General features: G+C 34.6%; 1 protein-coding gene, 2 long non-coding RNA genes and 2 other non-coding genes across 6 annotated transcripts; 1 reads left to right on the forward strand and 4 right to left on the reverse strand.

The window, feature by feature from the left end:
* The first annotated feature begins 330 nt into the window (after positions 1–330).
* LOC113288407 lies at positions 331–1,619 on the forward strand. Its single transcript, XR_003330611.1, has 3 exons — positions 331–629; positions 732–866; positions 992–1,619. It is a non-coding gene; the product is annotated as an uncharacterized LOC113288407 (long non-coding RNA).
* A 7,418-nt stretch (positions 1,620–9,037) lies between these two features.
* On the reverse strand, positions 9,038–10,094 carry LOC113291076. The gene is made up of 4 exons (XM_026540651.1): positions 9,705–10,094; positions 9,587–9,599; positions 9,470–9,485; positions 9,038–9,380 (listed from the first exon to the last, which is right to left on the reverse strand). Exons 1-4 carry the CDS (start codon positions 10,092–10,094, stop codon positions 9,038–9,040), a joined length of 762 nt encoding a protein of 253 aa, XP_026396436.1.
* A 5,661-nt stretch (positions 10,095–15,755) lies between these two features.
* Positions 15,756–20,343, reverse strand: LOC113288406. 2 transcript variants are annotated; one of them, XR_003330609.1, is made up of 3 exons: positions 20,252–20,343; positions 20,009–20,135; positions 15,756–16,341 (listed from the first exon to the last, which is right to left on the reverse strand). It is a non-coding gene; the product is annotated as an uncharacterized LOC113288406 (long non-coding RNA). The 2 variants fall into 2 exon arrangements; XR_003330610.1 differs by lacking the exon at positions 15,756–16,341 and adding an exon at positions 18,901–19,182.
* On the reverse strand, positions 17,314–17,385 carry TRNAT-UGU. The gene has a single exon. It is a non-coding gene; the product is annotated as a tRNA-Thr (tRNA).
* On the reverse strand, positions 17,392–17,463 carry TRNAP-AGG. Its single transcript has one exon. It is a non-coding gene; the product is annotated as a tRNA-Pro (tRNA).
* Positions 20,344–26,564: the final 6,221 nt, after the last annotated feature.

Here is a 26,564-nt window from a genome sequence, read left to right on the forward strand (position 1 = left end):
TCACATTAAATAATAGTAACTGTTTTTGAAATAAATATATTAATTTGAATTAGTTTTCAAATTTAGGAAATGAACGTTAATTTAGGGATTTCCTTAAGATTTTTTAACTTTTCAAAACCGCAATTATCTATTTTTTTCTAAATTCGGTATTATTTCCATTTTTAGATAAAGGTTATTTATGTAAGTTTAATAATACTGTAACTAATTATGGGTTCTATGTATCTTTCATTAATGGTGGATTTATCATATACTATAAAAAAAAGTAAAATGGGCTAGAAATAATTTCCCCCGTTATATTTTTGTGTTGCTTGCTTATATTTGTCATGAAAATAAATGCAGGTTAAAAAACTGTCTTTGAAACGAAAAAATGAAGACCAAGAGAACAAAAATAAACTCAAAAAGGAGAAACCAAATCTTGTTGGCTCTTGTGTTTCAATTAGGTTGGCTGAGAAGGACAAAATTAATTAGATGAAATAAACTGTTATCTGTTCACCCAAGCACCAATCATTTAAGATGAGTTCAACTGTTCGGCAATCGAAGAAAAATGTAAGCAAAACATCACTGTTTTTGGAGATGGAGCAGCAACGCCAAGATGTTATAGTCAGGTTCTTCAAAAAAACAACAACAATGTAAGATCTGGTTTAAAGCTTTTTATTTTTCAAGTATACAAACATAAGGGTATCAAAAAAAAAATGGGAAGTAAAAAACTGTTATCTATTATGAACTTGCAGGTCAATTGTTTTTAAAGTAACTGCAAAATTCAAAGACGAAGATGAATATCTTGTCAGCATATTAGGAAAAAAGCTTTCGAGAAAGATACAATCAATAAGTACATGAAAGTACTATACCTGGATGCAAATTCTTGGGTACGTAATAATTGATTTCAATACATATACAATATATATGGAAGTACTATACAATTAAATTTTGCACACAAGAAATTGATTGCATAATTTATTACATTTTATCTTATTTAAGGTTTCCTTTTCAGTTTTTTGTCAAACACAAAGATACCATGCAAGCGTCATTGAAACGTAATGTTATATTACCAATAACAAGCACGAAATCCAGCGTGAAGAAGATCATGATACCACTGTGCCACGAAGAAGTGAATAATGCAGAACATTGGACATTACTAGTCTACTATGTCTACCAAAAATGTTTCTTCCACTACAACTCGTGGTCTGACCAGTCAAGAAACCAATGTTGTGCAAATGCAAAAATTATGGCAGATGAATGCTTGTGACCAACCAACAATTTCATGGAAAAACAAGGCTTCAAAAAGGTTTCAGAAGCTATGGTGTATGAAGCTCAGCACCGCAACAAGGACAGTCTAATGACTGTTTAATGTATGTATACTATTTTATGAAGAAACAATGGCAGAATAAATACTGTGATGGGATTCAGAGCAGCATGGAAGGTCAAACAATTTTGAGAGAAAAGTTGAACAAGAAACGGGCAAAAATTGATTTCCAGCTACTCACTGCGACTAGCCCTGAAGAAAGTTGGAAAAAAGCAAACGATTTAGAATAATTTTCGTATTTTTTTTCCCCTTCAAAACCTACTTGTACTACTAAGATCATGTTTAAGATATTATTTATCAGTAAGATAGAGTTAGTTTATTCATCACTTATTATTACTCAGTACTACTAATACTATGTTTAAGATCTTGTTTATCAGTGTTGGGTTTTATCTTTTTGACTGAGATAAATATGTGCTGAATTCCTTGAGTGATGAATTCCTGCACATGATATTGAGTGATGAATTCCTGCACATGATGCTAATAAATTTGTCCATATCTTTATGACTGGGATAAAATATGTATATGCAATGAGTTTCCTGAGTGATGAATTCCTGCAGATGATGCTAATAATTTTTTCCATATCTTTGTGACTGGGATAAATATGTGATGAATTCCTGCACATGATATTGTGTGACGAATTCCTGCACATATTTAAGTTGTTATGTGTATGCGTACATTTGACTTCCTTATGTTGACAATTGACTTTCATATGCTAATAATTTTTAAATGATATTAAGTGATGAATTCCTGCACATGATGCTAATTTTTCCATATCTTTGTGACTGGGAAAAATATGTGTATGTGATGAGTTGATAGGCACATTTTTGTGTCTTATATAATCTCAATTGTATATATTATTAGTGCTCGATTTTATATTTATTATGGCTTTTTATGTCCCTGTAGGTATTTTTGGAGAAATAAGCTTTTGCGGCGAAATTGGCTAAAAGCGCTCGTGGGAGAAAATTACTATACGGACTCTCACTTTGGATAAGGGGAAATCTAATTACTAAGGGGTGACCCATTTCCAAGCATCTCAAAAAGGGAGACCAGCACAGGATAGGGGGAGGTCATCTTCATCGTTTTAAAAACTGAAATTGGCGGGAAATTTTGTGCATGCAACTGGAAGAGTTGGGGATTGATTTCGAAGGTGTTTTAGTGAGATTCAATCGCCAGAATTGATTGGGATGGACGTGATTCAACTAAACAAGCCTGGTATAGTCGTTTGTTTGGATCGAATTGGGCTAGAAACCGAGTTGGAGCTAAACAGGGAAAGTGTTTTTACACGGACCCTATTGAGATTATTTTTAGAAGTTGTAGAGAAACTAAAGACCTAAAACTCTTCCCAAAGATACATATCTATCTAAGGAAGAGTTTGAGACAATCGGGAAAGCTCAGAAACGCGTGGAACAATTTAGAGAAAAGATTATTGCCGTAACTGCCAAGAAAACAAAAGAAGAGATTTCGAGAAGTTTTGGGGAGATTAAATCGCTCTGTTGGCTATATATAAGTTGCTGGGAGTTCATAGAAGGGAGTCGAGACTTTGGGGGACCGAGCTGAGGGCTTGGTGAAGCTGCAGAGGTGAAAATCAAGAGTTGCAGAGAAGACGTTTCTGCTGCTGAAGAACAACGTCGTAGAACACTTCGCAACTTAGCAAGAAACTGTTACCTAATCTTTCAAATCCAATACCTTTGTAACAGCTTTGCAACAACTATTCCTGTTAGAATTTATTTGTAAGGGCAGCTTCCGTAACAGTGGATTCTGTAACAATTATATCTGTTACAGATTCACTTCTTCAATAAAAATACATATTTGAGCCATGATTAAATATTTTGAGCGTGTTTTTGACATGAGGAGATAAACCCCAACACTGGGATGATGGAGGAAGCCCTATGTCACAATCACTTTGTAACTATAATTGAATCATTATGACTTTTGCACTTGTTTTAATCGATTTATGATTTTTCTTGGTTAGTTGTGATTTTGTTTGATGTTCATGCTGGGTTTTAGGAACTTTTGATGCGTCATGCTTGTGATTTACATCTAATGCTTTATAAAATCTACTTTTGGCAAAGAAAAGTGTCAACAAAAGATCTAGAATTGTTATGAGTCATCATATGAACCAATTGAATGTGATTAGTGGTGAAATCCTAAGTCTCAGTACCTATCGATATTCGTGACAACCTTGTGAATATATTTTTAGTATTTTTATTCTTAGTTCTTAAATCAAACCTTTACAATCCGAGTTGAACGAACTTTACTACCACTTAAAAACTACATCAATTTTTGGCGCCGCTGCCGGGGATTTGTATTAGGTTTTAGGTTTTAGATTTATTTTATTTCTTTTAGAATTTTTGTTCTCTTTTACGCCTTTGGTATTTTTTTGATTCTTTTCAGATTTCGATCGAAGCTACAAGGAAAGAAAAAGTGTTATAAAAGGAAGCATCGCCAAAGAAGGAAAGAAAAGAAGAATCCAAAAGGAGTGAAGAAGAATATTTTGTATATAGTTATTTTATTTTATTTTTAGAAACTGTAAATAGGGTTTTAGTTTTTGTAATTTTTCTTTTCCTTTTTGGACATTTTTATTTTCTGGACATTCTTGGACATTATTTTTTAAACCCTAAGGAAGGGTCAAAATTAAATACCAACTTTTTGCAGGGAAGGACGACAATTACGATATTGTCTCGGCCCCACGGGTTCGTACACTGACATCGGAGTCGGTGGCCTGAGTCGACTTCAACGGTTCATCGCCCGTCTGGTACGGGAGGTAAGACTCTATCCACCCACGAATCCCCTGTCAGTGGGTTTTATTTTGTGTGACAACTCACACCCCTGCAATAGAATGTCGAACTGGTATTACAAGAGCCAATACAACGAATATCCGACTGAGTTTCAAAATGGACGTTACTACTTTGACCATAATGTGAATAGTGGTTGGGAACATCAACCTTTTCAAGGTTATGGCTCATACCTTGATGAGCCCAATTACTATCCACACACGCACCGGTCATACGAGCAAAATTCTTATATTTCTCCTTTAGAAGAGTCCCTCAGGAAATTATAGGAGTCGACACGTACGTTAGCTGAGATGAATAACTTAGTTTATGACGAAAGAGAACTTTATATAGAGGAATCCTTCAAGCTGATAGCTGAGACGAACGAAAGAATTGCTCGAAATAATCTTAATTTCCAATACAGTGATTCCAATAGTACCCTTGAAAATGAGGATAGTTATTTTCATAATCAAGATGACGAGGATAAAATTGGTAACACTACTTGTTTAGATGAGGTTCAACCATTTTCATGTTATTATGATGTGGATAGTGTTGATGAAGAATTTGAAATATATAGGCATAGTGATCAGGAATTTGTTACTCCAAATGAACTTTATGATGATAGTGTTATTTCTGGTTCAGATCCCAATAATTTTAATGATTATTCACCTATTCAAAAGGACGAGGGTTTGATTAGAGATACCACTTCTTTAGATGATGTAGTATTTCCTTTTGATTACGAAGTCAATAATAGTTTAAAGGAACGAGTTTATCCTGAGAATACCGTTTTAGAGTCTAGCGATTTAGAAACAATAGTATTAGATGAAGAAAATGAACTCGTACAACTATTAAATATGAGTGAGGATGCGTCACTTGAGTATAACCTAGAAGAAGCAATTGACTATTTTCAGGATTCCAACGATCTATAAATTGAGGAAGTTGTGACTAGTCTTTCTAGAGACACTGAAAACTCTAAGTTTGGGGGTGATTATAATTCTCCATGTGCTTTAACTATTAGAAAGGTCCCTCACTTGGGACTTGACATATGTGCCTCAACCATTTTACAAGATTATCTTCATACACGTTTTCCTGAACCTAGTGATGTCCATAAGGAAGTTCAGTTGTTAGAAACCCATCCTCTGGTTGATGTGGTTTACCCAGGCTATGATATCCAGATTGACTTTGTTTTCCCACCAAATATTTTTCAACCAATTGTGGGAATGTGTAAGTTTCAGATGTGTCAGTTATTAAGTTTTGAGACTAAACCTAATTACTTTAGGAGATTAGGATCGACATTTGTTAAGATTGACCACCAGTTTATCGTGGTCGATTGTGTGAGTCAAAACTGATTGACTTTAAGGATCCTCAATTATTCAGGTTATTATTATGTGCTTCTAAGTTTTTACTTGAGTTTTTCCAGACTCTAATACCTGAACCGGACTTAGCTTTGAGGAATTCCAACCATGAAAATATTTTATTTGGACCCTTATAGAGCCTGAACCTGAACCACAGCTAGATGTAGTTGTCTTAAACAGGAAACTAGACAAGGGTGCTTTATTTGTTATTTTCTTGACAGTTGCAGATTCCTTTTATTGTGATAGCTCTATTTGGTTTTGATGACCCACGGAATTTCGGCTATTACTTTATGATTCGATGGTGATAATCCTTTCTTAGTCTGGCTGAAGACGTTAAACTTAGCACTTCTTGGGAGGTAACCCATTCATGCGACACGGTAATATCTTTCCTTATCTCTTTTGCTTCAAATGGTAACAGTTTCTCCTTGTTCATGCTTTTAATTTCATCTTTAGAACATTGAGGACAATGTTAGATTTAAGTTTGGGGGTATGGGAGAAACTTTTTAGTTGCAGTATGAATAAATAAACTCCAGAGCTTAGAAATTTATGCCTATTGAGGATTGCACTAACTAATCTAAGTGGATGGAAGCATTTTGATCGTAGGAGTTGAGGAACCAATCTGATTAGATGGCAACATCTAGAAGAGTCTATTCATAAAAGCACAGAGCTCAGGTGTTAGAAATAACATGATAGTTTCACCATATCTCGTTGAGTCCTTTTCACTTCTATTTTTATTTTGTTTTTAAACTATGTTTCTCTAAGTGATAGGTGGGTCCCACGATTCAAGTTGTTACCAATGCTAGGGTGAATTAGAGTGATTGAGATACCATGAAAAAAAAAGTTGAAAAAAAAAAAAAAAAAAAAAAGAGAGAAGCTGAAAAAAAGTTGAAAAAACAAAAAAAAAAATTGAGACCAGACCATTTGACCAAAAGGAATAAATTCAATAAAGTCGACCACTAGTACCCTTGTATATGCCAGTTGTGTTGACCTAGAGTTAGGTTATCGACCACTGGTTCCCTTGTATATGCCAGTGTGTTGATATTAGTCAGACTAGTACCTCAATCCATTAGGATAGGTTCATTTTGGCGGAGGCCTTCAGACAGATATGGGAAACCCCGTTCACTTAGTAAACATCAAAACCATCTAAGTTTTTCTATATCCATCTTCTTGATCTATCCATGTGATTAGTTTTGACTCCGGATATTGATGTCCATAGTGAAACTATTTGAGTAGAGCTCTGTCACTTTATATGAATTTTAGTATGCTTGAGTGCAAACTCGTGTACAACAATTGGAATTTCGCATCAGGGTACTTCCTCCTGTAGTCTATAAGTATGCCAACCAAGGAGATTCTTTAGTGCCTTCCAAGGTTCTGCCTAGATAGCTAGGGTCTGGAGTGTAAAGGTTTTGTGAGTATATCTCTTGTAAGCCTTCCGGAGACAACACTCCTCCACTAGGGACACCTAGGGGTTTAAAGGCTTATTGCACATGCTAAATGCTATCGACGATGCCTGCGACAGTGAGTTAGGATTTTATTTTCTATTTGATTTGCTCGAGGACTAGCAAATAATAAGTTTGGGGGTATTTGATAGGCACATTTTTGTGTCTTATATAATCTCAATTGTATATATTATTAGTGCTCGATTTTATATTTATTATGGCTTTTTATGTCCCTGTAGGTATTTTTGGAGAAATAAGCTTTTGCGGCGATATTGGCTAAAAAAGTGGTTTTTGTGCTCGTGGGAGAAAATTACTACACGGACTCTCACTTTGGATAAGGGGAAATCTAATTACTAAGGGGTGACCCATTTCCAGGCATCTCAAAAAGGGAGACCAGCACAGGATAGGGGGAGGTCATCTTCATCGTTTTAAAAACTGAAATTGGCGGGAAATTTTGTGCATGCAACTGGAAGAGTTGGGGATTGATTTCGAAGGTGTTTTAGTGAGATTCAATCGCCAGAATTGATTGGGCTGGACGTGATTCAACTAAACAAGCCTGGTATAGTCGTTTGTTTGGATCGAATTGGGCTAGAAACCGAGTTGGAGCTAAACAGGGAAAGTGTTTTTACACGGACCCTATTGAGATTATTTTTAGAAGTTGTAGAGAAACTAAAGACCTAAAACTCTTCCCAAAGATACATATCTATCTAAGGAAGAGTTTGAGACAATCGGGAAAGCTCAGAAACGCGTGGAAAAATTTAGAGAAAAGATTATTGCCGTAACTGCCAAGAAAAGAAAAGAAGAGATTTCGAGAAGTTTTGGGGAGATTAAATCGCTCTGTTGGCTATATATAAGTTGCTGGGAGTTCATAGAAGGGAGTCGAGACTTTGGGGGACCGAGCTGAGGGTTTGGTGAAGCTGCAGAGGTGAAAATCAAGAGTTGCAGAGAAGACGTTTTTGCTGCTGAAGAACAACGTCGTAGAACACTTCCCAACTTAACAAGAAACTGTTACCTAATCTTTCAAATCCAATACCTTTGTAACAGCTTTGCAACAACTATTCCTGTTAGAATTTATTTGTAAGGGCAGCTTCCGTAACAGTGGATTCTGTAACAATTATATCTGTTTATTCATTTCTTCAATAAAAACACCTATTTGAGCCATGATTAAATATTTTGAGCGTGTTTTTGACATGAGGAGCTAAACCCCAACACTGGGATGATGGAGGAAGCCCTATGACACAATCACTTGGTAACTGTAATTGATTCTTTATGACTTTTGCACTTGTTTTAATCGATTTATGATTTTTCTTGATTAGTTGTGATTTTGTTTGATGTCGCATGCTGGGTTTTAGGAACTTTTGATGCGTCATGCTTGTGATTTACATCTAATGTTTTATAAAATCTACTTTTGGCAAAGAAATGAGTCAACAAAAGAGCTAGAATTGTTATGAGTCATCATATGAACCAAATGAATGTGATTAGTGGTGAAATCCTAAGTCTCAGTACCTCTCGATATTCGTGACAACCTTGTGAATATATTTTTATTATTTTTATTCTTAGTTCTTAAATAAAACCTTTACATAATCCGAGTTGAACGAACTTTACTACCACTTAAAAACTACATCATGAGTTCCTTAAGTGATGAGTTCCTGCACATGATGCTAATAGTTTTGTCCATATCTTTGTGACTGGGATAAATATGTGATGAATTCCTTAAGTGATGAATTCCTGCACATGATATTGAGTGATGAATTCCTGCTCATGATATTGTGTGACTAATTCCTGCACATGATGCTAATAAATTTGGCCATGTGTATGCATACATTTGACTTCCTTATGTTGACAATGACTTTCATATTCTTCCTAAATATAAGCAAGCAACACAAAAATATAATAAAAAAATAATACTGTGTATAATACCTGCACCCAAAAAAAAAATGAAAACTAAAATAAACACAACTGTTAATAATTCTCTAATAAGAAAAATAAAGTACTGTGTATAATAAATGCACACAAAAAAAGTGTGCATAATACCAGTAAAAAAGAAAAGTTTAATGGTAAAACCAACATGAAGAGGAGAAAAAAAGCATTGTATCTTCTACAAATCATTGTATTCAAATCCAGTAAAATATTCTAGGAGAAAATTGAATTGTTTCAAACTAAAAAAACCTATAAGCCAAAGTATTTTCCCAACCCATGTCCTTTCCGACCAGTGGTAATTGGAGGTTCACCAGGTGGATCTGGACAGGTCCTTTTGTTGTAAAAAGCCAACTTCCAACAGTGAAGACACATCCGTTTCTTCCTTGTCTTCTCAGAACGAGGTATGTACCTCTTTTTGGGAGGTCTTCCAGGGCCTTCGACGACAGAAGGAGGGACAACCTTACTGCTTTCATCAACTTCATCAGGTTTCTCGACATCGAGAATAGGAACAATAGGGTGTGAATATGCATTACAATAACATTCAGATGTGAAAGTGGGATCAACGTAATGGTATACAGTTTTTTTACTGTACCTACAAAAACAAAACAAAAAAGATCAACAGTTAGAATCATCCAAAAATCGAATAATCTACCAGCATTTCATGCTTTTTTAGCAACTAACGGTATAGATTTTACATCTGCAGACACCAAAAAAAAAGTATAGAAAAAAAAAACTGGATATCCTACCCTGGCTGCAATTCAAATAGTGAATCTAATAATCATACTTAACCATGTCAACTTGTAAAACTTAACTAGAAATACAGTACAAAATAAAAAGATAGTAAGTTAAAAGTACCAAAATGTTTAAAATATCCGAGAATGCATTAGACAGCGTGTGAACATGAAAATCCATTTACCTCCCATCTTCGGCAGGTGCAGTTGAAATCATACAACTCCACTAAATTTTTTTTTTTGGGAGGAACTAGCGTATACACCTCAAACAATCCATCCCCTGCTTGCTTAACCCTATAGCTTCTCTCAACATCCTTAATCTTCTTAAGGCGCCCTTCCATTCTTGGTGTAAGATGTCCTTCCCAACTTTGACTTTCTTTATTACTTTTATACATAAACTCCATAAGACGAATACGTATTCGTTCCGCTAAATAAGATTGGGGAAGACCCTTGTTATTCTTGATCCAACTATTAAAACATTCAGCAACAATAAAACTCTTTTCTCCATAGCGCATTCCAATAAATGCATAGGTTGCCCAATTCACATGAGGGATTCCATTGAGCCATATAATCATCTTATTCAAGTTGTATATTTTCATGGTTTTTATAGCATTAGCGAAACCTTGAGGAGTGAGAGCATAGTTAGCGTACTTGAACAAACTCACTACAGCCTTGTTCTCTTATCATTTTTGGATACATGAATGTTTAACTTCATATGGTAAAAACAGTAGGAATGAGGACTGCCATGAAAAACTTCTGGAACTGCATGTATCAAGCCTTTACCTCGATCGCTAATAAAATTTATAGTTCTTCCAACAGTAAGGATGTTCTTCAACTTCTCTAAAAACCTTAACCAATTTGGTTTATCCTCGCATGAAACTATACCAAACATGTTTTTTATAATCGTGTGATTCACGATTTGAATCGCACGATTCGAGTCATTTTATGTATAATCGAGTCAAATCGCATCTTTGAATCGTGTAGTCAAACTGCTTTGACTATGATTCTTGACTTTGATTCTGAAGTCACGGCTTTTCAAAAATGAAAATCTCTTGGAGAGTTTCAAACTGATGACCTCCCGTGAATACGGGTGCAACTGACCAATGTTCCACGCTTTTATTTGTTGACATCTAACGAAATTTATTACTATATAATATCAGATACCAAAACTTGGTAAGAAATTCGTTGATGTTTAACGAAACTTATAAGTATATGCACATCAGAAACCAAAACTTGGCAAGAAAATATGATTTTTGCTAAATATTCCATATAGTTCATGAAAATACATCCGATTCATAATCGACAGTGAATCTTCGATTTACGCTTTAACATACGATTCGATTCTCAAAATTAAAAATCGATTCGCTCCACGATTTACAATTTCACAAACTTGATACCAAAATCTAATGGAAGAATTCCTGCGAATAAAACACAAGTACAAAAAGCAAAAATAATTATGAAAAAAATTGGAAAATTAAAGGTATCTGAAGATTACAAAATATATTCAAAAAAACAAAAATGAAAAATAAAAGATTGTACAAGAATAAAAGAAAATACCTTGGTTAGCATCCTTCCCAACAGCTACCAGTAAGGCACCTTTGTATTTCCCAACAAGAAAAGTGGCATCAAGGATTATCATAGGACGACAGTAGTTGTTAAAGCCATGTATACTTGCTTCAAAAGATATAAAAAATCTCTCAAACTTCTTAGAAACTTTATCAACTTCAAGAACAACTTCACTACCAGGATTGTATTTCTTGACAACATCTACATACCATCTAAAGTCTAAATATGACTTTATATCATCTCCCCACAAAACTTCCTTTCCATATTCAAGTCCAGAATAAGCTTGATGATATGTTAACTCTATACCATAATCTAATTCAAAAATATCTTGTATATCAGAAGCTTTTTTCTTGAGTGGATTGTATCTAATATCATCCATGATGATACTGCGTACAAACTTACGCTAGCATTTAAATTTACGAGAATCAGTAGTACCAGCTCCGCATGTGTGCTCTTTGTGAAATGTTTTAATTGCAAAAACATCATTATTACTGTCAACCGCTGAAGCATGAAATCTTCATTTACATGTTGTTGTGGCAAATTCTCCACACTTTGAGAAACAAAACAAAAATAAAAATAATAAGAAGACGAAGAAGAAGAAGATATAAATAAAAATTTGGGTGAACAGGGGAAAAATATGCATATTTCTTGAACAAGAAAACGTTTATATATTTGCTACACAAGAAAGATAAACCTTAATAGTGGATCAGTAGGGAGCACTCTTTACTATTTCATATGTGTTGCCAGTGAATATGGAATGCTTATCTACTGCTGAATGAACTACATTACAAATTGTTGCCCAACATCACCAAGAACATTTTCCCAATCCTTTAACCTCCTCGGGCGAGAAACTTGTGCTCTATCTTCAATAAAGGAAGTTGCGCTATCTTCAGCCAATTCATCATCTACAACACCATCGTAATATGTTGATACTACCATAGAAGAAAAACTATCCCCAAGAAATTCAATTGACAAGTCAAAAGAGTTGACATTATTAATGATGAAGTAACAAATCGTTGATTGAAGATGAAAATCTAACTGCAGATTAACTTTGTTTCCATTAGACATATAAGATAAGTAGAAATCTGAATTACGGAGAGAGATCCAACGAGATTTAGAAATCGACTTTAGCTCATCCATTGTGGATATTGTTGTGACATTATGTGAAAATTTTAAATTGGAAAAATGAACAACTGCTGTAGCATTAACTCCCATATTCCCTCTGCAAAAACAAACAGAACACAAAAAATGTTAGCTCTAGAGAATTTAAATGAGTCTATAGTATGTGCATAGGTAAAAAGTTTAAACAAAATAACAAACGAGTGATGAATTTCTACACACGCAAAAAGTTTCTGCACATGTCTAACTACACAGGTATAAATTTAAATGAGTGTATAGTATCCACACTGGTAAAAAGTTGAAAACAATAAGAAAACATATTTTAAAAATGACTGTATAGAATCTTCACAGGGTCAAAAAATTTGTACCTTCATCAATGTTAGCTCTAGAGAATTTAAATGAGTGTATAGTATGTGCACATGTAAAATAACAAAAATAACAAACTAAAAGTTATCTTGATGAAGTTATTATCCTCACAAAGGTTTTTTGGCTCGTTGTCAAGGCGTGCGATATAGACATGGTAATTTTCCCTCACTAAGGTTTCATAGACAAACTTTTCTATGTCATATAGATTGCAATTTTGATTTGTTTTTCAAATACTCTTTCAGATGTTCTTACTGAAGTAACAAGAAGAGAAAAACATCATTGTATTAAGCCAGACCGGATATCGATTTCTTTATGAAGGTAACTGATTACCCTACTAGAACCAGTCATTTGAAAATGTAAATTTTGTCTCACCATGTTATAAATTTCGGTTTGGTGTTCTTTTTATAGGCAGTGACAGTGCAAGGGCAGAAGTCAAGCATTGATACTGATTATGCATTGCGACAGGATAACAACTCAGAAAAATCTACACACAATAATGCTAGGAGTTTAAACCAACTAAAAGTTTAAACAAAATAACAAATGAGTGATGAGTTTCTACACACGCAAAAAGTTTCTGCACATGTCTAACTACAAAGGTATAAATTTAAATGAGTGTATAGTATCTGCACGGGTAAATAATTTAAACAATAAGAAAAAATATTTTAAAATGAGTGTATAGTATCTTCACAGGTGAAATTTTATACACAAAAACAAGTAAAAGTTTATAGACAAAAACAATTGATAACACTAAAGTAATCGGACATGCAAATCATAAATCATAAAAACTTATACGTGAACTCAATAACTAGTAAATTGAAAGTTGATACTCTAGAATCTTAACTTAATCAATAGAAACACAATTCAAATTGAATCAAAATACTTTTCATCAATAATCAAAATCCACATGCAAAATGGAACAGGAAAGAAGATGAAAACATACCTAATAATTTCGATGAAATATTATGTGAATCGAATTGAACTCAGAAGGAGATATCAACTCGTGAAGCTCTATAGTAAATTGATTACTCAGGAGGAAAATTCACTAACCTTCTCAAACTCGATCTTCTGAGTTTGCATAGGAGATCTGCTACTGTGATTATGATGTTCTAGGCATCATAAATCTTATTTCGATTAGACTATATCACTAAATCTTCTGAGACTCAATTTGTTGTTGTGAATAATGTAGTGACTAAGTTTACAGAGGAGATATGCTGCTGTGATTATGATGTTCTCGGCGTTATGATGCTCACGGAGATAAACTTCTGCTTGTTTATGATGTTCTCGGATTATGATGTTGCCATGGATTTGCAGAGCGAAATTATGTTGACGCATGGAAAAGTTCTTGTTTCTGCATATGATTGTGAATGAGAAGAAAGTATATATTTGTCGATTTTAACCGAAGGGTATTTTCGGAATGAAAACTTTATTATTTCTGACATCAGCAAATAAATTTAATTAAATAACCCTAAGTGTTATTATTTTGGCCCTCTCTTTCAGGTGGGCTTGAAAAATCCGAATCCATTTAAAACCCAAGGCCAAGAGAGTAAGAAAGAGTGAGAAGAGGGTCAAACACTTAATTTCCACAATTTTAAAAGGAATGATTTTTTAGGGACCATGATTTTTTTTTGGGGGACCATGGTCTTATTAGGCCAACCTCCCTGTACTTATAAGGGTGTCCTAAAGTTAGTTAAATACACATTTACCCTTTACTTTAATTTAAATTAAAACTAACCTAATAACTATATAAATCTAATCGTATACATCTAATCTAAATGAATCTATTATCAAAATCAAAAACAAAAATAGGAGAGGAATCGAAATTTTTTAGTTTTGAAAAAAAAAATATTCTCTTCTTCTTCTCTCTTTCCTTAATGTTCCTCGTTCGATTGAAAATCATTCTTTTCTCATGTTCTTCTCTTCTTCCACATTACTTTTAGTTAAATAGATATCATCAAAATAGGGTTCATATGGAAGTTACAGTGCCTTGTTCGGTTAGGACGCGTTTCACAAAAATCCTAGTTTCTTAACCGAACTTCTTGAAAGGAAGAACACGAAGAACAGTGCGGTTCAATAGGATTTAAAGTTAGGTTAATTTCTAAAACTAGTTAGTAACCGAACTCTACCCATAATACAAGAAAAAAAAAACAATGTAACCGAACTGTGTTATTTTTCCCACTATGTTGAGTTATGATTTAACCGAACTTTTCCTACTCTGTTCGGTTGGTTCACAAAAAATTCTGAAACTATCTATAGTAACTGAACTCTACCCATGCTACAAAAAGAAAAAAAAATCCAATGTAACCGAACTGTTCTATTTTTCCTACTATGTAGAGTTTCAATTTAACCGAACTTGTCCCACTATGTTCGGTTTGTTCGCAAAAAATCTTGACAAACCGAACTCTTCACTAATTGCATACATGTGGAGCTCGGTTAGATATGCTGTTGCGTTAAAGTTTGCGAACCAACCGAACATGATTCTGTAAATCTATAAACAAAGTTCGGTAACATGTCTGTTAACCATCGACTAAAAACCTCCATTAAAGTGCGAGTTCGGTAACCTGCGTGTTTGGAAAAAGTAACCGAACTACACTTTCAGATGAGTTCGGTAACCTGTTCTTCACATAAGGTAACCGAACAAGCCCAAATCTACTCTAAAAATTTACATTTTTTTGAAAATTTGGAGCAATTCAACCAACATTATCTAAGTTTGAAGCATACCTGGGTACCCAAATACTCTTCCTCCGGTTGTGGTTGGTAAAATCCATCGTTTTTCATGTTTTCTTTCTTCATCTTTTTTAACTTTAATCTCTCAATAATTCTACTTCTTTTAAAAAAAACCATCTGATTTTTTAATGTCACTAATTGTCTTTAACTTAATCATTACACTAGTCATTACATTAACTATTATTAACACTAATTAATCATTACCCAAAATTAATCAGAAGGATAATTTAGGTATTAATATAAATATCTAGATAAGGGGCGACCTAGATTTACTTCTAGTGTCTTACCCAAAATAAAACCATGTTAAAAAAAAAAAAAAAAACATGGTCCCAAAAAATGGTTCTTTAAAACACTCTAAAATTGGAGTGAAACTTGCTGAAAAGTATGGATATCCCATTCATAACAAAAAGTTTAAGGAATCACTAGGACTACTAGGCTGGGGGGACGTGGAGGAAATAATGATGCAATAACAACTAATTTCGACTTTGGGATAAAATAAGCAAGAATGTGAACGAGATTGGTAGATGCTCGTATTTTGAAGTGCACGACAGTTAGGTGGTCAAATGATACAGCAATTTCTTAGAACATCAAATGTAAATGCGTAACTGTCTTGTGAAAATGTATCTGAGGTAATAGTTTTATGGAAAAGAGTAGAAGTCCAAAACTCGACTCTGTTGCTCTCGCCATTCAGTTTAAATATCGTCAAATGTAATTTTATATCCTTAATTGTCAATGAGGTACCGTTGACTTCTTGTCCATCCAAAGCAAGAGCTCTTAGGATCCTTCTTGTTGTTACCTTGTCCTGAATTAACAAAGGCATGTGAAACAGATGCAACAACCTCTGATCTTTTGCTGGGTTTACCCATGTTGACGGAAGATTAACCAACTGATGACCAAAGAGAAGAAGAGATCCTACAGGTTGATCTGGTGGTTGCCCTAAAAATATAATATCCTGCACCAACTGATGATCAAAGAGAAGAGATCCTACAATTTGATCTGGTGGTTGCCCTAAAAATATCCCGCATATATGGCAAGTGCAATGACAGTCTGGAAGAAAAAAAACAAAAATTAATAAAAATGCGCCCACCCACGACCACAAGGTTAAGAGCCTTGCGCTCTACCAACTGAGCTAGACGGGCATGTTGGAGTTATGAGGAGGGTTAAGAGTAATCATAAATTAAGGAGCTCAAGACAGGCAACAAGACCAAGCATCTCAATGAAGATGTGATTTATTTTTTCTGCAGAAATCTGTAGAAAGACAACAATTTTAATTAGATAATATTGACTACACAATCAATTACGGCATTCTGGTAATGACAAAGTTCTATTATGCAGATCCTAACAACTAGAATGTGTATCTTCATTAATTTTCCAACACTTTTTATGCAATGCATACATAATCCATTCAATTGAAACATTTTGCTATATGATTCTTTGTAATCCACAAAAACACAAGTACACATGCTGTTCACTTAAACCGCACTTAATAGAAACTTGGTTCCTCATGTCTCAAACCAGTGAGCTCTCATTTTTTTTCTTTGAACACGGGAGATATTACGATGAATACAACAAAACCAAAAGATCAATAAAGCAGTATACCAACTTAAATTAACCAATGAAACGCAACACAAGAACACAGTACATATACCTTTTGTCCCAACCCACTTTGTAGCAATCATCAATAGGTTTTTTTCTGTACCCCAAGTTTGAGTAACAATATGCCCATTCAGATTGCTTACTGTTCCACACAATTAATGAAATTGAAATGCGTCAAACATTAACAAACATGCAAAATTATTGTCTTCCACTATAATCAGTGCACACTCATTCGGCTCGTGCTGCAATCATTCAAACAACAAAAAATTGCCCTCACGCACGATTGAACTGCGGACCTTCAGTTTACAAGACTGACGCTCTACAACAAAGAATTGCCACACTCATTTGGCTCGTGCTGCAATCATTCAAACAACAAAAAATAAAAATTGCCTCGTGCTGTAATGATTCAAACAACAAAAAAATTGCCCTCACGCAGGATTGAACTGCGGACCTTCAGTTTACAAGACTGACGCTCTACCACTGAGCTATAAGGGCAATGCGGGGGCATTCCGAGAATTGAACTCGGGACCCCTCGCACCCTAAGCGAGAATCATACCACTAGACCAAATGCCCTGTTGTTATCCACAAAGTAGCAACATTGCTTTTATACATGTCACTGAAGTTGGAAAGCTAGGGCTCTATCTAAATAACAGAAATAATGACTGTTATTTGAATTGGCAAAACAAAATGAAAGAGAGTCTTTGAATTAAGCATTACGGATGCATGATCGATCTCTGTAGCTGAGCAGGGGAATTAGACATGTAGGTAAATTACAAGTGTGCCGACAAAACCAAATGCAGTTTTAATGGCTATCTTGCATAGAGTTTGTATGTTAAATAGGTAGACAGGGTTTCATAAATACTACGTCATGTTAAGTTTCAACAACATCACAACTCAAGAGCCTATGTCATAAAGACCTGGCGAGGATTTTTTTCTCTTTAGGGGTATAGAGAGGAAGGTCATAAAGGTATATCAGATTAATAATAAGGATAACACAAGATTAAAGAGTTTGGCAGCCCAAAAACACAGACAACCACATTGAGAAATACAACAAGTAGTAGAGTATTATTTCAAATGCAGATGTCATTAGGTTGCCACACGAGCTCAAAATAAAGGAAGCGACTCCAGAGATTAAATCAGTAGTTCTGCTTAGAATTCCCTCCAAACTTGATGAGTTTGTTAGGTAATCAGGTTTAACTGTGAGCAAAGAGTCAGGCGTGGTTGTCATGTATCAGTTCCACAAACTCAGATGTTCAATCCTTCACCCAGGAAAACAAACAAAATAATATGCAGGAAATGTTTTAGCAGAAACAAACGACCGGGCAACAAGATCACAGGAATGAAAGAAAACAAGAAGGACAAAATGAATGAATAAATATGTAAATATTGACCACAATAAGGTTATTTTTATTAACTATCTTTATGGTGAAGAAAAGAACAACTATCTTTCTACAAAGTATTGCAGGATTGAACTGCGGACCTTCAGTTTACAAGACTGACGCTCTACCACTGAGCCATACGGGCAATGCGGGGCATTACGGAAATTGAACTCGGGACTTCTAGCACCCTAAGCAAGAATCATACCACTAGACCAAATTCCCTGTTGTCGCCCATAAGATAGAAACACTGGTTTTATACATTTCACCTAAGTACGAAAGCTATGGGCTCTATATCTACATTACAGAAATAACGATTACTACTTGAATTGACAAAAGAAAATGAAACAGATTCAACATTGTTCTTCGAATTGAGCATTATGGGTGCATGATCGATCTCTGTACTCGAGCAGGGAAATGAGAGATTCAGGTAAATTACAAGTGTCCCGCCAAAACCAAATCCAGTTATATGGGCTACCTTGCATGGATTTTGTAAGTTAAATAGGTAGAAATGGGCTGATAAATAGTACGTATTGTTAAGTTTCAACAACATCACAAGATTCACAACTCAAGAGCCTATGTCATAAAGACCTGACGAGGATTTTTTTCTTGTGGTATTAGAAAGGAAGTTTACAAAGGTACTAGATTAATAATAAAGGTTACTCGAGATTAAAGAATTTGGCAGCCCACAAATACAGAGACAACCACATTGAAAAATACAACAAGCAAAATAGAAGTTCAAATGTGGATGTCATTAGGTTGCCACACGTGCTCAAAATGAAGGAAACAACTCCAGAGATTAAATTAGTACTTCCGCTTAGAATTTCCACTAAACTTGATGAGTTTGTTATGTAATTAGGTTTCACCATTAGCAAAGAGCCAGGCCATGTAGCTTCACAGACTCAGATGCTCAATCCTTCACCCAGGAAAACAAACAAAATAATACGCAGGAAACCTTTTAGCAGAAATTAACATCCAGGCAACAAGATCACAGGAATGTAACAAAACAAGAAAGACAAAATGAATGGATAAATAATAAGTTTGTGTTTGTTTGTTTATTTTTACGAGCTATCTTTCCGGTGAAGAAAAGAAACAACAATTCTTCATGAAAATCCCATTGTAAAGGGATCAGCTGTATCACCCCAAGAAAAAAACTTATTAACTACAAACATCAAGCTAATTACATTAGATTTTAGTTTAACTTCCAAAGTGTTCACTTGACTTTATCCTTGTCATTTATTAAGTAAGAACCCCTACAGCTCATTAAACTCAACTTTTTGCAGACAAAATCTCAGTTCCTGCTGAAACTAACAAACACTCTACAAAGAATTCATCCTTAAAGATTCTGTAAATCTGGGGAACCAACTAAGAAACGTTCCAAGAATATATGTTATGGGGATGTTCATCATTCGACAGAGGTAAAACTATAGCTAGATAAAGAAGAGAGCACTAACAACAATGATTTCTCCCTCATGATTCTTAGCATTAGAGTTCTTGGTGCACAATATTAATTTGAAGAGCGACAAAATTACGAGACAACTCCATTGGTGTATGTTGCACCAAGAGAAAATAAAATAATTCTGGCTCAATGTTTTTCTAAATGAATAATGATAGAAACAAATCCATCAAATTGATGGCAGAATTAGGATTTCATTTTGATACTTCCACATATAATTGCAGCTAAACTTGGTCATGAAGTACACATTTGATGTTAAAAGTATAAGAAGAAACAAAAAGATTACCCGACTCAATTTGACAAGTAATGGTGATGGCCGTTAAACCAAGAATTGCATATGCAAAGCAATTGCCTCACATGTCCATCGCCATGTTTACAGACATCTCGCTCAGAATAGATACAAGATAGCAATCCTGTCAAAAGGTAGCATAGATACATCAGCTGACCAAATTGAACTCAAACAAAACCCTAATTTCGTAATAGAGAAAAAAACATAAACAGAATTTTCGATACTAGTCCCGTAAGGTACCTTCATGAGCATGGGTGATGGCTTCACCTTGAATCTTGGAACGATATTTCCAACCCAAATGTCAGAAGCTCAGAGAGAGCGAGAGAAATGGGGGGGGGGGGGGGGGGGGGGGGGGGGGGGGGGGGGGGGGGGGGGGGGGGGGGGGGGGGGGGGGGGGGGTGTTTGTTTTTGTTAAATATAGCAGTCAAAGTCTCTGTTGACTTGTGTGGACTCTCCGACTCGGGGTCTTTTCTGTTGACCAGTATTGAATTTCTTTATACCGTTGACTAATCCCTTAATGACTACAACTCGAAGCATGACTAATCAAAATCTTTGGTCGTCAATCAACAACAATATTGCAAGTAATTCTGTTGCTGATTCTATTAATACACATTTCACTCAACCTATCACTAATATATCTCTAATTTTGTCCTTAACAAATTACATTCAACCAATTATCTCTTATGGCGAGATCACTTTGAATCCATTCCGATGTTTACTGATTTTTATGGTAATGTTGATGGTGAATATGTTGTACCTATAGGAAGTTGTTCTTGATGGATTTTTTGTTAGAGCATTGCTCGGTCGAACTCACAAGTGTTGTTATCTTAAGTTTGTGGTCAAATTTACTTGATCAGTATTATATCTTGATTTTTAGTCCACATTTAGTCAAGTCTCGGATTAGGATAAAAGTGTGTCGTTGAGTATCAGGCATCACTGCGTTCTACCGTTTGAAGGCGAAGATCAACCGAAGCTTCTAGAGAACTTCATAAACAAAAGGTAAGTGAAGACTGAACCACCTATTTATCAAGTTTTCACCTTCTTATCTATAAGACATTGTTGCATGACTAAATTAGACATTACATGCGTAATAAAAATTTGGAGTCAAGTTTATCTTGTTATTCGTTCTCGAAATATGCTAATTAAGCTTAAGAACATTTGTTCATACTTGATGAATTTGGTTAAGAACAATTTATTGTTTATGACGTAAATTATGATTTCAAGATTTAATCATTTGAAATTAGCCTGGGATAGTGATTTGTGTCATTGATGTTATTTATGAATGTTTCAAATTGATTATTAGAGAGATATAAAACTATTGTAAATGTGGATACAGGACAGAATTGTTATAAATCCAGAGCCGCAGTACATGTACCCAGTACACGTACTGGCGTAGCTATAGTTCGACACTGACTTTTTGGTACGCATAACCGGTATCCATACCATAAAAAGTTTATTGACTCGTGGACCAGGAAGGTATTTATACCTAGTATGCAAACCGAAAAATATTTGTTGGTTTCTAAAATGAAAAGGTACACATACCCAGTATGAAGACCGAAAAAGATATGTGGATTCTTGAACCCGTTTTTGTCTTAAGGGAATACAAACCCGGTACACGTACCATGGAAAAAATATTCACGAACAGGTATAAAACACAAGTACTTATCTTGTCAAATATTTTCAGAGGCATCAGAATTATTTTTATGAGATAATCAGTATTTGAACAACTCTCTAAAAACACATCTGTACATATTTGATCGGATTTGCGATTCAAGATTAAAGTCTTAAAGTATTATATGAAAATGGTTAAGCTTATCGTTCGATTGGCTAGTTTCGGCTAACCTTTCACAAACAATTCATTGTACACGGTTCATTTATGGTTCATCATAACCAGAGTGTATATTCTATTATGTTAATCTCAAGTCAAGTTTTTTATCTAACAGTGATTATTGATTGCTTGATTCAAAATCTACCTTAGCTTAAATCTAAAGCAATCTTGATCTTGAAAGTCTATATGAGGAGAACCTCAAACAACTGAGATCTTTGAATCTCTGACATTATTCTTGTGTGTCCTAGTTGTAAACTAGAGTCGTCATTTCCTTTAAACCTTTTTAGGTTTAGCGACTAAAAAGACTTCACTTATGAATTCGTGAAGCCTGGTCCAACTATCTTTATCTTGATAGTTCGTGTATCCTGATATTGTTTCGATTGTTTAGCCTTTAGCTCCAACAAACAAGATAAATAAAAATCACAAAGTTTCTTCGTCTCAGACTTTGTGATTCCACAAGTATCTACTTGTGAGGTGAATAATAATCTAGGATGCTTTTCAGGAGTCATAAGAATGGATTTTGAAGTTTGCTATTGTAATCGATTTTATACCTCACGTTAATCTTTGATCAGAACGAAAATCACATATAAGTTTATCTATGGGAGGCAGGTTGGTTTAAATTCTTTAATTGAGTTGAAGCAACTCATTGGATGTAAAAGACATCAGCTAAGGGAATCAATTACGCGGAGTCTTGTTGGGATTCAAGAGGCGTGAGGAGCGCGACTTTAACTGAATGTTGTGACAGTAGATTTGGTCTGAACTACATTCCAGTCCGAAGTTCTGATAGTAGGATAGAGTCTTTAGCGGCTTAACACAGTTTGGTGTTAAAATCTGGACTAGGCCCCGAGGATTTTCTGCATTTGCGGTTTCCTCGTTAACAAAATTTCTGGTTTCTATGTTCTTTTTCTGCATTATATTTTTTTATCTTTATAATTGAAATATCACAGGTTGTACGTAAATCAATCAAAGTAGATAAGTCCATCGCAATTAATTGGATATGACTTGATTGATTCTTGGATATTATCTTTGGTTCGTCCAAGTACTCTCACAATATAATCAAGTTCACGAACTTGCATCTGTTTACATTCTTATTATGAGAGAAAGAGATATAAGCTCTTCATACAATTCCTGATTGAGATTAATTAAGTAGTAACTCTCTGAATTGTATTTGAGTTTAGTCCATACATGTTGCATAAGAAGTGTATTTTGGTACCCCCACGTTTTCAGATTTGACTGTTAATCCACGATGGATCTACTGAAGAAAGTTATATCTTTTTGTCACAAGTTGTCTCAAAGATACAATTACCCTTACAATGTCCGGTGGTATTTTTGGTCTTACTACTACTCGTGATATATAGTTGTTTCTTAAAAATAGTTTCAGATCTCGGTTTCTTGTTAGGAAAACAATGTTAAGGAATAAATTGCATAATTCTAGCAAGGGAAATTCATCTATTTTTTTATTATCTTCATACTATCAAGACTGTTGATGATTCGTTAGATGTTATTGCAGAATGTGTTAGTGAATCAGATCCTATGATGCACATTATGAATGGTTTATGGAGAGATTATGTGAGTTTTGTAATTTCTGCACTAAATTGTGAAATATCATTCACATATCTTGAGATGAAGTCTCATTGATAAAGAACAAAATTCTTCTGTTATGCTTGATACTCAAAATCCTACTCGTTTTTATAGTCTTAATGTCTCTTATGGGATCCGGTTCTTCTCATAATGGCAATAAACCAAGATTCAAGAAAGGTAACAACGGTAATTCTAATTTTAAGAATAGTCAGCGTCAACTTGAATCTTCTTCTGGTTCTGGTGGGAATGACAGCGGTTCTTTTACAAGAAGGTCACCAACAGATTTTTCACAAGTTCAGTGTCAAATTTGTCGTAAAAGTATTATGCTAGCAGGTGTTTTTTAGGTATCATCCTCCTAACAACAATATAAATTCCAATAATACTTCTTATTCTACTGGTTCTAGTGCCAATGTATCTAATGTTCAACAAGTGATCACAAGCATGAACATTGATGATTCTTCTGTTAGAAATGGTGCTTCTACTTATTGGCTTTCAGATTCAGGAGTATCTTCTCACATGAATGGTAATTCTTATGTTTTGAATTCTTCTTCTACTTATAGTGGAAAGGATAAAGCGATTTTTGGAAATGATAAGTCCATGTCCATATCTCTTGCTGGTTCTCCATCTCTACAAAAACCAACAACTAGCTCTAGGCTCACGAATTTTTTGCATGTACCTGATATGAAATACAACCTCTTATTTGTATCCAAATTTACTAGGGATAACAATTGATAATTTAATTTTGATCCTTATGGGTATGAAATTAGGGGATTGAATGATGACATCTTATTCACGAAAGGAAGAAATGTTAACAACTTATATCCACTTTCTCACATTCCTTTCTTTTCCAATGCATCTCATTGTGCTTTTTCCTCTTCTCTGGTTGCTTCTTGTGATCTGCGACATAGTATGCTAGGGCATCCTTAATTTAAAATTCTTAAACATATGCATTCTCAAAAGCATATTGTTCTTAATTATGCTAAATCCACGTATGTGTGTCATCCATGTCATCTAGCAAAAAGTAAAAGATTACGATTCACCTTATTTGATTCTCATGCTTATACTGCTTTATCTCTTATCACCGTGATGTATGGGGCACCTGCACCTGTTTCTTCTCTAGCTGGTCATAAATATTGTATAGTCTTCATAGATGACTATAGTCGCTTTTATTGGATATACCCTATGTTGTTTAAGTCGGATGCTTTAAAATGTTATCAACATTTCAAGTCTCTTAATTACTGAAATTCATTTTCTAAGAAAATAATTTCCTTTCAAACTGGTAGTGCATATGAGCTTGCCAAAGGTCATTTCAAGCCTTTTTTAAAAAAAACTAATGGATTTTTCATTAGATTTTCTTCTCCTAAGACTTCTCAATAAAATATCCTAGATGAGACAAAGCTTATGCATATCACTGACATAGGTACATAATACCTTTCAATTTTTCATGTCCTAAAGAGTATTAGTTTGATGCCTTTTATGTGTCGCCTTTCTTATTAACAGAACCCACTCAGATTCTCGATTTTAAATCTCGATATTAAGTTTTATTTCATGAATTACCTGATTACTCTAACTTCAAGGTTTTTGGTTCACGATGTTACCTTTTCTTGGTCATTCTAGACCTGACAAACTTTTTCCAAAATCTGTCAAGTGCATCTTTATTGGTTATAACTCCATTCACAAAGGCTTTAAGTGTTACAATCCTCTCACCAAAAAAAGGCATATCTTAAGGCATGTCATTTTTTATGAAAATCACTTATATTTTTCAAATTAAAATTATATTTCTTCTATTGACTTGTGTGCTGAATTACCTTCTTGTAGTGATTTAGTTTTCCCTCAAACTGTAGTCACTAGGTCTCAGAGAGGAATCTCTAAACCAAAGCAATTTCTAGATCATGTGACAATTCATTTCATCCTTCATCTTTTACATGTTGCTCTCACTTCCCATTACCCATTCCTTCTAAGCCAAAGGGATTCAAAACTGTTCCCAAAATTGATTAGTGGGTTACTTCAATAAAACATGAATACAAGGCTTTAAGAGATAATGACACTTGGGAATATGTCAAACTTAAAACACAAATGAATATTTTAAGTTATAAGTAGGTCTATAGGATAAAATTGAAGGAACACGGTTCTATAAATAGGTATAAAGCTAGATTATTAGATAAATGCTATGATCAATATGATGGCCTTGATTTTAGTGAAACCTTTAATCCTGTGGTCAAAATCACAACAGTGAGAGTCGAACTTGGCAGCTAATAAAAATTGGTGTATCAAGAAGTTAGGTGTTTCAAATGTATTTCCACATGGAAAACTTGTTGAGGATGTTTATATGGCTCAACCACCTGGATTTATTGATGCCAACTATCCTACACATGTTTGTCACTTGAAAAAGAGTCTTTATGGGTTGAAAAGGCACCAAGGTCCCGGTTTGATAAGTTAAGCAAATTCTTGATTTCTTATGGTTTTGTTCAGTCTGTTTCTGATTATCTAATGTTTGTTTACATCACTGATTATGATATGATAGTGTTGTTTCTTTATGTGTATGATATCATTCTTAGTGGTAGTTTTGATGTCTTAATTGATTTTTTGGTTTAAGCTTTAAGTTATGCTTTTGCTATGAAATTTCTTTGTGATCTACACTATTTCTTAGGAGCTACTATGTCTGTTGATTCTTTAAATTTATCACAAAAGAAATATACTCTTGATCTTCTTGCTAAGGAAAATATTCTTGAGTACAAGCCATGTGACACACCGATAACCGAATCTCTCAGAGCTTCTATTTGTGATGTTACTTTACTTGAGAACCCAGAACTTTACAAAACGATAATAGGTGGTCTTCGGTATTTAACTCTCACAAGGCCTGATATACTGTGGTATTAATTATGTATTTCAATTCATGCATGCACGAACGGAAGTTCATTTTCTGATAGTTAAGCGGACTTTAATATATTTGGAGGGTACTAATGGAGTTGGCATTACTCTTAGATACAGTGTTATTCATTATATTAGGGTATTCACAGATTCAGGTTGGGGTGGTTGCCCTTATACATGCAGATTTACTTCTGGTTATGTGGTCTTAATGGGTTCTTCTTTGATCTCTTGGTCCTCCAAAAAGAAACTTACTGTTTCTAGGTCCTCGGCTGA

This window comes from Papaver somniferum, chromosome 6, assembly GCF_003573695.1.
Source record: "Papaver somniferum cultivar HN1 chromosome 6, ASM357369v1, whole genome shotgun sequence".
Lineage (NCBI taxonomy): Eukaryota > Viridiplantae > Streptophyta > Magnoliopsida > Ranunculales > Papaveraceae > Papaver > Papaver somniferum.

Bases quoted from the DNA above. Each gene is read 5' to 3' on its own strand.
- LOC113291076 (XM_026540651.1), bottom strand. From the start codon at position 10,094: ATGATTATATGGCTCAATGGAATCCCTCATGTGAATTGGGCAACCTAT.